The sequence below is a fragment of the Ursus americanus genome, chromosome 19 (assembly GCF_024610735.1).
Source record: "Ursus americanus isolate L20-20 chromosome 19, mUrsAme1.1.p, whole genome shotgun sequence".
Lineage (NCBI taxonomy): Eukaryota > Metazoa > Chordata > Mammalia > Carnivora > Ursidae > Ursus > Ursus americanus.
Window position 1 is genome coordinate 16,096,092 of NC_142145.1, and position 13,493 is coordinate 16,109,584.

The 13,493-nt window shown below is 50.3% G+C and overlaps 1 protein-coding gene across 1 annotated transcript in view; it reads right to left on the reverse strand.

The window, feature by feature from the left end:
• LOC123787560 (O-acyltransferase like protein-like) overlaps window positions 1-13,493 on the reverse strand; it is a gene marked incomplete at its 5' end in the record, with an annotated part of 47,311 nt that overhangs the window by 17,630 nt on the left and 16,188 nt on the right. Inside the window, 3 exons of the mRNA XM_045790383.2 lie at window positions 1,270-1,349; window positions 2,888-3,053; window positions 8,241-8,342. Of these exons, the coding sequence (XP_045646339.2) occupies window positions 1,270-1,349; window positions 2,888-3,053; window positions 8,241-8,342 (348 nt within the window). The remainder of the gene's footprint in view (window positions 1-1,269; window positions 1,350-2,887; window positions 3,054-8,240; window positions 8,343-13,493) is intronic.

The window sequence follows — 13,493 nt, forward strand, 5'->3', positions numbered from 1 at the left end:
TAACAATAGGGGAAGTTATAAGTAAACTAGAGTTCATTCATGGAATGGAATGTTATGCACACATTAAAATTATGTTTACTTAGAAGTAAAATTCTATGGGAAATTGCTTATGTCATAAAACTATTAAAAGAAAGATACTAACGTGTAGATAAGGAATCTTTTCATGTATAAAAAGCGATGCAGAAGAAAGATCAGAAAAATAAACACGAAGATATTAATAGGGAATTCACTTCTCCTTGAGTGAGGGATGGGTCGAGGGTGATGGTTTTCCCCTCTCTTCATCCTATTACCTTGCAGGGTTTCTTAAATTGAACATGTGTTTTAACAAAAAAAGAAATATCTTTTAAAATATGGCATGGAGGGGCCCCTGGGTGGCTCAGTTGGTTAAGCATCTGCCTTTGGCTCAGGTCATGATCCCTGAGTCCTGGGATCGAGCCCCACATCAGGCTCCCCACTCAGTGGAACACCTGCTTCTCCCTCTCCCTCTGCGGCTCCCCCTGCTTGTGCTCTCTTGCTGTCTCTCAAAAAAATAAATAAAATCCTTTAAAAATTATTTTTTAAAATATGGCATGGATAATCCACAAGCTATAAGTCTTCTTGTGAATTATTGAGGTCTTCAGCTTTTCTGGAACTAACAAAAATTAAGGTAAAAAATATCCGATGTGGGGAACAGGTACACTGATGCATCGCTGGGGGCACTGTGAATTACCTCACTCTTTCTGGAGAACAATCACACAGTATGTAACAAGCACCACGAAATTGTTCCCACCCCTTGACCTAGTAACTCCACTTGGAAATAGGACCCCAAGGAAATGAAGACGAGGGAAACGTAGTGTGTTCAAAGACAGTCACCGAGGTGTCACCTGAAGTCATGAAAAGCTGGAACTAAGCTAATGGCCAACCGCAAAAATGGTACATAACTCCGGAAACTGACAAGTACGCAGAGCATGTCGCTATGTGGACATGTTTGCAAAGACCGTTAAGTGGGAAAGCTGAGACTAGATATTAATACACACGGATTACAACTCTGCAAAAACCCAGAGGGATTCGTGTAGGACAAAAATCGGAGGAGGACACAGCGCAAGGTAAACAGAGGAGGGTTCGGTGTCCAGACTGTTCTGAAAAGTGCGGTTCCTAAATTGTAAAACTACTCTGCCCAGAACTGTGGTACTCGTTGAGAGTTCCATGGGAGATGCCCCACAGGGAGACACACCTGTCTTGGGGAGACCCCCTGTCCCGGGGAGACACATCTGTCCCAGGGAAACTCACTTTCTGTGGACGAGGACGATCGCCGGTGTGGTGAGATGGAACTGAAAGTCGTTGGCGAGGTACCACGTCCAGCCATTACACTGAAACAAAAGGAGCAGAGGTGACCCCTTTCCCTTGCTCACGGGGCACCCCACATTGTCTCGCCTTCCTGGAGCTGGAGGAAGAATTCACTGGGCAGCTGGGGTGGGGGGCGGGGGGAGGGAGGGCGGTGGATTTCCACGGGAAGGGAAAGGAAGTCTGAGTTAGAGGTATTTCAGGTAACCCCCTCTCATTTAACCCAGTTACAAGCCTGGGTGGTGGGGATTCCTATTGTCAGCTTACAAAATGGAAACGCAGACAAGTGTTCTTGCTTGTTGAAAAGAGCAGTGATAGCTAAGCTCCCAGAAGCCTTGTGGGAGCTCCATTCCATCCCATGACACGAATGGAAGGAACAACCGTGGCTTTGGTGCCGTCAGAGTTGGAAGGGTCCCTGTTGTGCTCTCCTCCCTGCCTTGCCGGCCCTCCCCACCTCCGGCAAGGAGTGTGTTCCTTTAGGAAGGAGGCCTGGCTCCAGACAAGCTTTTTGTGGGAAACCCCAGAGTTCCCACGCATGACTGACAGGCTATCATCTGGCCAAAGCCACCTCCTTGCACAGGCTGTCCGCGTTTGTGTGAAATGAGGCCGTTACCTGTATTTCTTCTTCAGTGTGAGGAAATTCCTGGGGGCAATTCTCTCCAGGGCTTCAGAGATACAGGTTCCCTGTTCCCTCCAATCCCCCCCAGTCCAAGGGAGACCAGACTTATCCAGGGGAAGTGACAGCTTTCCTCGTCCCCATCAGAAAGAAGTTCCCGTGATGGGGAAATTTGTGGGGACTCCAGGCTTGACAGCCTGACACTTCTGCTTTCAAGGACCTACAGTGGGCTTTGCCTCAAAGAGGCGGCTGGCTCGTTCGTGTCCTTGCCCCCAGTGCCCACAGAGGGCCCAAGCCAGTCTGCATCTGGGCAAAGAGCCCAGCCTGGCCTCCACGGCCCTGTCACAGACACAGGCCCATCTGAAGGCAGTTAGGCGGTGACGCGCGCCCTGTCGGAGCCTCCGGGCGCCGGCCGATGGAAGGCGGCCATCTAGTCGGTAAGTCGTTCTGTGCAGTCATTAGCCACGCTTGAGCGATTCTCTTTTCAGCCTTGCTTTCCAGGCCTATGCACACATCAGTGACATGATCTAATTACGGCGATTTCACTTTCGTTTCCTCCAGCATCATGATGAGGATATGAGGGCTCTGGGGAAGCCACCACCAATACGTACTGATGTGGCGTAGTCAGATCTGGCCGACAAGGCCGGCTGCATCCGGGACACGCACCTAGATGGCTGGCCCCTCAGTGCCCACTACCCTGCTCCCTCCCTCTGCTTTTCACCGCAACTGCCTGCCCAGACTGGTTTGGGAACGCTCGCCCATCCCTAGGGGTTAGTCTGCCCACCCACAGCCCACCTTACTATGGCTTTGCTGTTACTCCAGCGAATATGCCAGAAGAAAGGGCATCAGACTCGGGCTGGCCCTGGGAAAGTCACCAAGCTGCGCGAAGGGAGGCCCGGCGTTGGCTCCTGCCACCTGCCCGCTGCTGGCCCGAGACGCGGGACTCACCGCATTCCGGACCGACAGGAAATTATTAAGCAACAGCGCATTCGTCCACCATGCTTGCCGGCAGTTATCCAGGTGGAACTTGGGCACGTCCCAGACAGGTCCCCAGGGAACAAGGGAGAACAATCCAACCAACAAGCACACCGAGTACAGGTGAAGAGGCTGCAACCTGGCAGGGAGAGCGAGGGGGGAAGAGAAGGTGACTCCCCGCAGCGGTTCCGTTCGGTGCGCTGGGTGAGCGAGCGATAGAGACACTCCAAAACGGATTGTACTGGGTGGGCGAGCAGCTCCCCAGCCACACCTCCAACCCCCCTACATTCCTGGGTGAAAAGTCGTGAGTGCCCACCGTGAACCGGCTCCGGTGCCGCAGCTGTGAAAATCCTACGAGTCCTGGAGCGAGGGGTGCCTGCCGGCCACTGTGCTAGAAGCTTCTCAGATACTTCTAAACCTCGGAACACTCCTTCAGGGAAATAGTACCTCTGTGTCACTGATGGGGAAATCAGAGCCCCGAGAAGTGAGTGACTTGTCCAAGGGGGCTTAGCCAAACAGCAGGGCTGGGATCAGACCCCGCTTCCTGTTCTTTACCCCGGGCCCCCCTGGAGGACAAGACCTTTCCTCCCTGCCTCCCTCTTTTCCTTCCTCCCTTCCTAGCTTTATTTCTCCCTCCCTCCCTTCATACCCTACCTCGTCCGAGCAAGACTTGAAGCAGCTACAAAGATGATGGGGAAAAGGCACAGGTGTCCTTTAAAAACAGAATTGGACCACATCTGCTGCCTGGTGTATCGGTTCCAGCAGCCACATTTGTCGGTCCAAACAGCTACAGTAAATTTTAATACTATACTTTATAGAGCCCAATGTATCCCAAATAGTATCATTTTAATAGGTAATCCAGCTAAAAAAGCAGTGAGCTGGTTTACATCCTTTCTTCTTTGACTACATCTTTTGAATCCGGTGTGTATATTTAATACTCGCCCACACGGCCGTGGGCCACCTGTCTGATGGCTACCTATGGGACCTCACCGGCCTCGAGTTTAGAAGTGAGGTTGTAGCCGGGAGGGGGACACGATGCTGGCATGGATTCTGGGTGAGCGATGATGTCAGCCATTTTTTAAAAGAACACATTTAGAAATTCAGAGCAGAGCACATGGCCCAGCAGCATCTCCGAACATCTCAGAGGGGCCATCGGGGCCCGGGGTGGGCTGTGACAGATGGGAAGGGGAGGACTGCTGGGGGGGGGGCACCCAGCCTCTGGTCCACACCAGCCCCAGACCTGTTGGCCTCCTGTCCTCCCCACAATGAGAGAATCCTTCCTAGCATGTGTCTGGTAGGCCGGAGGGCTGTGGGCACGTGGGGAGCAGGCGGGAATTACAGATCGCAGTCAGACAGAAAGGGCTGCCGACGGTGCCAAGACGTGTCTCCCCAGATGAGCTCAGACAACAGCCACGGAGCCCTCCCTGGGCCTGGGCCCTGCCACATTAGCCATCTGACCAGGCTGCCCTGCAGCTGCTCCCACAGGCCTCCCAAGCCTCCCTTCCCACCATCTGTCACCTCCCCGGGGACAGTAAGTCAATCCCCCCTGCTCCCCTCAGAACCAGGGTTCAGGTCAGATGCCCTCAGGAGGGAGCAGGGTCCAGGCGGCGTCCTCCCCAGCACTGCCTCTGAGTCGCGGCCCATGGGGGTGGGGTGGGGGGGCTGGGGTCGGTCTCACCTTGAGGAGCAAGGCTACAGAAATGGGTGTTCTAGTTTTATCTAAATTTTCATTCTGAGATCATCTCACTTCTCTCTTTCCTCTTCTATGGAAAAAGGGGAACGATAATTCCTTAGATTCTTTTAAGAAAGATCACGATTCCTGCCTCCCGAGGTTTTTTGAGAATCAAATGAGATCAGTAAGGAAACACTGGGAAACATCGAGAGCATCAGATAAATGTAAACGCTCTTCATTTTTGTCCAAGCTTCTGGAAGATTTAAAGTCAAGTTTTTCAAAGATTAAAAAGTACAACTTTGGCTATTGTAAGAGGTGTGAGAAGCAGGCCTTCTCAGACCTGTTGGGCGGGAAGGTAAATTGGAAAATGTCTATCGAAATGTTAGATGCACCAAACTACTACTTGTAGGAATTTACCCACAAACATGTTCACAAAAGTGCATAAGTGTCTAGACATTGTATTATTGTCTGAGACGGCAAAAACTTGGAATTAGCACCATGCCCATTAACGGGGACAGGTTAAACTGATAGTTCACCCACGCATCACCGTCCCACCCGAACTTTGGAGTCAGTGAGGTGGTTCCTTTCATGCAGAGAGAGAGACATGCCAACGTTAAATCATTAAGTGCATAACAGCTACATGCAAAACAGTGCGGCATATTGTATAATCCTACTCACGAGGGGAAACCCCAATGCATATAAATACATGGAAAGTACCTGCAAGAATTCACACGAAACCGTTAACAAAGGTGTCCTGTGGGGAGTGGGACTGCAGTGGGTACCCTTTCTTTTAGTGTATAACCTTCTGTTATCATTAGACATTTTTATCAGTAATTTTTTTACATACACAAATCTATCTCTATCTATCTATAGAGATAGATAGATAGATGATAGATAGATAGATAGATAGATAGATAGATAGATAGATAGATAGAGATAGAGATAGATAGATATAGATATTTTAAAAATGTGGCTCTGGTTGGAATAACCACACAGTTTTCAGGGTCCGGAACATCTACCCCTCTTGTTTCCCATTACAGAAGCTGTCCTGATTGACCCCTGGAAGCTGGGTTTTGCATTCTCTTATAGCCACACTAGCTTCCAGCTGTCGCCCATCTCCTGCTGCTCTCCTCTCACTGTCTATTCTCAGAGTGATTCTTGGAAAATGTAAATCTGACCATGCCACTCCCCTCCGGGAACCCCCCAAAGGCTTCTTGTCTCCAGATGAAATAGAAAGTCCTTAAGCCAGCTAACGGTCCTGTATGCCGCCCCCCCGCCCCGGCGGAGCTCCTGCCCCACGTCTCTGAATTCACACCTTTCTGTTCTCCAAGTTAACTGCTCCCTTCTCTCTAGCGGGCTCTCTGGGGTCTTCCAAACACACCAACGGTGTGCCCTTCTCTGCACCCACTCCCCATGTAGGCCCTTCTTCCCGCACAGCATTCTTTTTGCTTAGAACTTTCTTTTATTTCCTTGGACAAATGTCATCTCCCATGACTACCCTTCCAGAGGAAGAGCGCATCGTGCCTCCATCTCCCAGTTCGCACCTTGTGACACTTACCAGCACTGACCTGTTAGAAATGTATTTGCATGTTGCAACTTAATGTTGCATATTTATTTGTTGATCGTCTATCTCTATTCACTAGAACATAACCCCAGGCCAGAAGGCACTTGCATGGTTATGAACTGTTGGGTCCCCAGGGCTTACAACAGTCTCTGGCACACAGGGGGCCCTCCACAAATACAGAAAGAGTGAGTGAACAAATGATCTTACTTCCAGTCCCCTTGGAGGTAAGTAGGCAAACAATCCATCATATTTGAGTAATAACTGTGGGTTTTGCTGACAAGAATGAGAACATCAAAGTGGCTAGGAGTGTGGCTGCTTTCTCACTGGGTTTACCTTATAGAGTGAGTTCAAACTCAGTTGGGGATGCTTCCCCTGATTTTTCAACAAAGTTTTGTCCCGCTGTGGACTCTCTCTTCCTGGCTCCAATCTGCCACTTTCCCCGAGCTCCCTATCTCAAGAACATCACCACCACCTGCCATGTCGTTCAGGCTGGAAAATGCGAGTGTCCTTGATCTGCCTTCTCTCCATTCCCAATGCCAATCACCAGCCCAGACCTGCTGTCCTGCCCAGATATTGCAAGAATTTACTCATGGGATCCTTGCCACCATCTTGCCCTGTAAGGCCTCACACACACACACACACACACACACACACACACACACACGGACTCTTCCTGCCCCCACTACTGCTTTATCTGCCTGTTAAAACACTTCCTGCTCTTCAATCTCCAGCTCTAGGACTTTTCTTCTGAAGCGGGTTTCCCAGGCAGAACCCACCAGGCCATGGCATTCCACGCCCCACCCCCTAACAACCCATCAGCCTCTCTCACTAAGAAACCCTGGTCTGAATGCCGGTCCCTCTACAGAAGACCACAGAGCAGAATAGGCTAAACCCAGTGCCAGGCACCCAGAAGATATTGAAAGAATAAGCACTCTGTCAAGCATGCAGGACAAGGGCTAGATTTAATAGTGTTTGGAAGAAACCACAAAGGTCATGGTGGAAAGAAATCAATAGAGGCCTATTCCCTAGCTCAGACTCATTATTAACCTATTCACCAGAAAAGTTACAAGGTGCAAGTAGCAACAAGAATAATAATGGCAGCTCGTACTTATGAAGGCTTATTACGTGTCACACTTTTCTAGGTTCTTAGCACACGTTCTCTCATTTTATCCTCGCAAGAGTCCAGTGGAGTGAGTGCCACTATTCGTCTCATTTTTGAGATGGGTGAACTCCAGCACAGGAAGGTTGAGACACTTTCTCGGGGTCACACAGCTGGCAGAAGATTGAGCCAGAATGCAAGCCCAGGCAGACCAACTAGAGTCAGATCTACCCACTCCATTTACCAGCCCAGAAGACTATTTCAACACCCCCCTTCCTATTCCTTGACATGAAATGTAACAAGAGAGGCGTGGGCCCTAAGCAGTGAGAGCTGGCCCAGCTCAGCCAGCAACAAACCATGAGTTAGAGAAGGTACAAGAGGAGTATTGGGTTACCTGAGTTGAGTTTCCTCTTCTCCCCGAGCAGAGTGTGTTTCATTGCTTCACTACCTGTCTGCTATCCCACTGACTCCATACTCCGTCCCAATAGCGTATCCCCTCCTGCCCCAACTGTCCACACATTCGTAAAGAGGACCACGTCCTCCCCGCCTCCCTCTGAGCAGAAGGACCGTTGTTTCAAGCGTCACCTTCCCCTCTCCTCGTTATATCTTATTTTATTTTTATCATTACCCTTAGTACTCTGATTTACAGGACCCAGTTACTACCAATTTATAGGAACCATGGACATTCTCCCTTTGGAGACACATTCCAGGGACACCTGACAGTACATGTATTGAAGCCTGCTGCCCATCAGCTGAGAAATAAGGACGTTTTTGCTGGTTTAATATAGTTCACATTCTATTGGGACAAATGCCATGAAAATTGTTATCTTGTAATGGCAACGGCCATTAAGCCAGCAAAAATCAACTTTATAAAGAAAACCCTGTCTCTCAGTTTATTTTTCTTTGAAAATTATTTCAAAGGAGGGCTAAAGACTAAAAAGGAATAAATGATTACACAGCAATAACGAATGAAAAGATGAGACAGCCCTACCTTGTAAAGCGGCTGAGGACGTATCTGAGTATGACACTGAGGGTCGTTCCTTTGTCTGAATTCTGATGTATCTTTAAAAACGACCTCGCACTTAACCAGCCACTGAGAGAGAGAGAGAGAGAGAAGACGAGTCACAGGAATGACTTCTCAGTGATACCGTTCATCGGATGATACACTGGGCTGTCTTTATCAGGGTCCGTAAGCGATGCTGCAGTAAGAAGATTATCTCCAACACTAAACAATAATAGTTTTTTTTTTCTTGCTTGTGCTGCACGCACACGGCCGGTCGCCTGGAGCTCAGCATCGTCCCCACCAGGAGACCCATGCCGAGGTTGCAGCCACTCTCCAAAAGGTCACCAGCGACCATGGCAGAGAACAAAAGGGTGCTGGAGGGCTTCAAACTGACAATTAAATGCTCTAGCCCAGAAGGGACGTGTCTAAAGCCCTCAGCATACCAGCAACACCAGGTACCCCTCGCTGGCCAGACCTAGTTCCTGCCCAACCGCCGCGGGGCCAGGAAGTCACCAAGGGCCTGGAGGGAAGAGAACCAGAAATATTTGGTGAACAGCTCGTTGAGCTACCACATCAGCCTTTTGAAATAATGTCGTCCAAAGCCTTCCCCTTTCAGAGAGCCACATCGTTTTCAAAGTACTTTCGCTAATGGTGTTGCTTTTCCTTCTAGATCATTGCCAGACTGCTTTGCAATAAGTGTTTGTTGAGCGAGTGATTGGTGAAAGGGAAGATATTACCACCCCGGCTTACCTAACAGGGACATTGAAGCTCAAAGACTCAGTGGGTTGACCAACATTCTCCACCAACATAACCTGATGACGAATATGTTACCCAGAATGCTCAGCTAAAGACACAGGCTACGTCTCTGAGTTCTAACTTGACAACAAGCAAGTTTGGGAGTGAGTTTCCTGACCTTCTGACAGGGATGCCAATGATCCTTGTGGGTGTTTCCCTAAGGAACAAATGCATTTCCTATTGCAAAAGAGGGCTGTGTGTGTGTTGGAAGGGATCAGGGAGGGTTAGAGAATGTCTTTGTTCTCTGCCAGCATGAGTTTCTTTTGAAACGGAGCAGGTCGGATTCACTAGGATAGGAACACAATTGATGGAGACATGTAGAAAGGAGTGCTGAGATGTGGAGGTAGGACAGCCAATTCTAATCCCGGCCTCCTCTTCATTTCAGGGAAGAATGAATCAGGGTCTGTCTCTGTGGGCGGGCACGCACCATCCCATTCGTCCGGAGGACAAAGAGAAAGGCTGGCAGGGAAACAGGCTGTGAGCAGGAGAAGTCGCTGTCGGATGCTGGGAAGACCCAGAGACCCGACCCCACGGGGGAAGAGCACGGTCCTGTGGTAGAGATGCATGGAGTCAGCCGGAGAGGTAGAAAGCGATCCCCCCAACCGTCCCCAGCGAGAGTCAGGAGTCTTTAGTTTTACTATATAAACATGAGTGGCGTGGTGGGTACGGCACACTTTGGGCCCGAAACAAACATTCTGTTTCAGTTCCGATTCTAACTTTCCTAGCGGGGGGCGGGGGCAGGGGCACGTTATTTCGTCTCTGCACATGAACTTTCCCAGCTGTAAAGGCGGGCATGATATTCGTTGCAACTTCCTAGAATTATAGTGTATGGAATAAAAGACTGTAGGCTCCCAGCACGATGGCGATACTCGAATCCCTTAGTATTATTTCCATTGTCCAAATGAAAATTCTATTTAAGAGAATATGTATACTTTTTTTTTTAAGTTTATCTGTTTCAGTCATCTCTACCCCCAACGTGGGGCTCGAACTCACGACCCCGAGATCAAGAGTTACTTGCTAGCGCCCCAACTTGCACTTTCTCAAGTAAACAAAATGAATGCTGGAGGGGAAGAAAACAGTTACCGAGACAGGCAATGAGAAACAGAAGCACACAGAGATAAACAGAAAAGAGAGAGATGTCTTGGTCTCTTAGGCTGGGTCAGGAGTGGCTGGCTTCCACTCCGCCGTCCTCGGCGTCTCACGCCGCGGGGCTCATGCTGCGGTTCTCGGACTTGACCAGGAGGCAGCAGCACCCCAAGGGCTTTTTCCAGCCCAGATGGTATGACTCAGCAGGCCTGGGACGGGGCCCGAGAAGCTGCATTTCTAGCAACCTTCCAGACGAGGCTAGTACAACTGCGTTGGGACTAGACTCTGAGAACCACTGATAAGAGGCCCGCACTCCCCAGGCCCCAGGGCGAGCCTGGGGTCAGACATGTAGTCCTTACAATAAAGGGGCACATAATTCTCATTTTCTTGGACATTGGAAATTTCATAGCCTTGGCCTGTGTTGTGGGTATCTCAGGGCTGACCCAGTGGCGTCCGCGTTGTCTCAGAGATTTGCACCGATAGTCCAGGCATGACCAGTGGCTTTTCAGGCCTTCATTCTCCCCTCCTGGTGGCAATCCTGCAGCTTGAGTTCTGGCTCCGGTTCCAGCCATCCTGATCGTCCTTGCCAGCCGCCCGCCCACGGCTTGGAGCTCGGCCAATCAGCCCCATCCAGCATTTGGTGTCTTTTTTTTTTTTTTTTTGCTTTGTTCTTACTAGTCCTCTTGCAGGGAACAGAGTTCTGGACTTCGTAATGCTGTCCCCTGGGCAGACCTCCCCACCCAACCGGGGGCTGGCCGAGGTCTCCCGCAGTTGGGCTTTTCCTGCCTGGTTAGTCCCAGTGTGCCCTCTTGGAAAGTCCGGTGCCTAGTGGTTCCCATATCACTAGAGACGGTGGCCTTTGACCCCCGCCTATCTGGGTCACTTGAGTGTCACCCTGGCCATCTCCTAGCATGAGCTGCTGCCCTAGTGACCAGGTCTCAGCTCACTCTGTACCCTACTTTCTCTGCACTCCCCCAAGAAACTGTCATACCAGAGGCTTGAGCTAAAACAATTAAGAAATCATTTCAAAAAAAAAAAAAAAAGAAGAAAGAAATCATTTCAACAACTACTTATCGAGCAATACTATACACGCTTGGTACTGCTTTAAGCATCCGTGACAGCAGGACACAAAACAGAAAAAAGACCTGCCCTGTATTCCAGTGGAGAGACAGAGACAGCAAGCAGAAGAATAAATAAGGGGCATCTCTAGGTATGTTAGATAAAGAGAAAGATAAATCAGGAAAAGGAAGTCCAGAGTGCTGGTGGTGCATTTTAAACAGGGGGGACCAGCAGGGCTGGCGGGGAGGCAGCATTCTGAGCAGACGTCTGAAGGAGGAGAGGAAACAAGCCGCCGGGGTCTCGGTCTCGGGAAATAAGTGCTGCAGGAAAGGATGGCCCCGTCAGCCTCTGTGGCTCCCCCTGTTTGCCAGCAGGTTCTCTCCTGATCTGGTGGTTCCCTGGTGCATACCTTTGGCATTTCACAGACTTTAAAATTTAAAAAACTAAGTGGCACTCGTGAGAAGCTTGCTTCCTCGTCTGGCCAACTCCCATCCCTCCGTCCCCACGTGGCTTGTCTTTGGTCGTTCCCGGCATATAATGTAGACAGTCTCGGATCTCCTCTCTTACCTGGGACCGACCTACTCCCGCCGGCCGTGCAGCCCCCAGGCACAGTCTGCAGTCCGCCCCACCTGTCAGGCTGTCACTTCCGCTTCTGCCTCCGTGCTGCCAAACGCAGAGGGCACCTCTTGGCACATTCAGCTCCCAGAGCGTGGGCCCAGCGGCGACGACGCCCTTCCCTCCTCAACCACTTTCTTGTCTTGGCTCTCTGGTCCCTGTGTTGTCCCACCTGTCCTCCCATTTCACCGCTCACTTGTTCTCGGACCCTCGGGGGCTCTCCTTCCTCCCCAATTTCTCCAGCCTGGGGCGAGAGGGAACCTTAGCATGCCCCCTGATCCGTCATTCTGCCCTCCTCCCAGCGGCCTCTGATTCAGCTCCGTGGCCTCCATGCTGCCTGTAACCCAAGGGCTCCAAAGTTCCCATCTCTCGCCTTGACATGTCCACCGAGCGCCAGGCTTCCAGAGCCCAGGCTGACCTCACACCTCCGCGTGGGTGTCCACGAGCTCCCTTTATCTTCATGTGGTCGGGACAGTTCAATTCCAACAGAAGGCCTGATTCTCCCTCCAGACCCCTCCAGTCTTTCCACTCAGCGTGCATCACCCCTCTTTTCTTCAGTTACTGAGCCACACCAGAAATCCTTCTCAAGTCCTCTCTTTCTCACACTTCATGTCCGATAAGCAACAGGTCCTGACAATTCCACCTCTAAAGCCTATCTTGAATGTGACCTTCTCTCTCTGTCCTGCCCACCACCCCACAGGCTCCTCATCGTTTCGCATCCAAAGTACAGCCAAGGGCACCCGATTGTTCTCCCTGCTCCCATCCCTGCCTTCCTTAGGTCTGTTATTAACCAGGAGCCAGAGTGATCGTTTTTAAAATGTCAGATGAGGGGCACCCGGGTGGCTCAGTCATTAAGTGTCTGCCTTTGGCTCAGGTCCTGATCCCAGGGTCCTGGAATTGAGGCCCGCATTGGGCTCTCTGCTCAGCGGGGAGCCTGCTTCTCCCTCTGCCTGCTGCTCCCCCTGCTCGTGCACTCTCTCTCTCTCTCAAATAAATAAATAAAATCTTTTTTTTAAATAATAAAATAAAATAAATAAAATGTCAAATGATATCACTTTTCAAATGAAAGCTATCCAATCACTTCCTGTTTCACCAAGACTGAAGTCCAAATTCCTGAGTCTTGCTACAAGGTCCTCTGTGGTCTGGCCCTGCCTGGCTCGCTGTCTTTCCTCTCCTCCCTGTCTCCCCACCTTCTCTATGCTTCAGTCTTCGTTCTGCTCCTTTAACAAGGTGCTCTGTCTCTCTCTCTGTCTCTCTCCCTCCCCTTAGCTTTTCTCCACTACTGCCTCCCTTTGCCTGAAGTTTTCCCATCCTGGATTTGTCCCATGGCCGGCTCCTTCTCGCCACTCAGATCCAGCAGCCCCTCAACAGACAAGGCTGCTCCGATGAGTCTAAACAGCTACCTGCTCGCTCTCACAACCACTGTTCTATTCTTTCCTAGTATTTATTACTACCATATTTTTTCTTGTTTATTTGTTTGCTTATTGCTGGACACACACACGCACGCACACACACACTGATGGGAACACCACAAGTAGTCCTTGTTTGTTGTACCCTCAGGGCCTAGAACGATGCCTGGCAAACAGGTGGTCAGTGGACGATGGTTGGACGGATGAATGCCTAGCATTTGATGAAAGCCACTGCCGTCTACTGTCACCATCTCCCTGTGAAGGAAGAGACATTCAA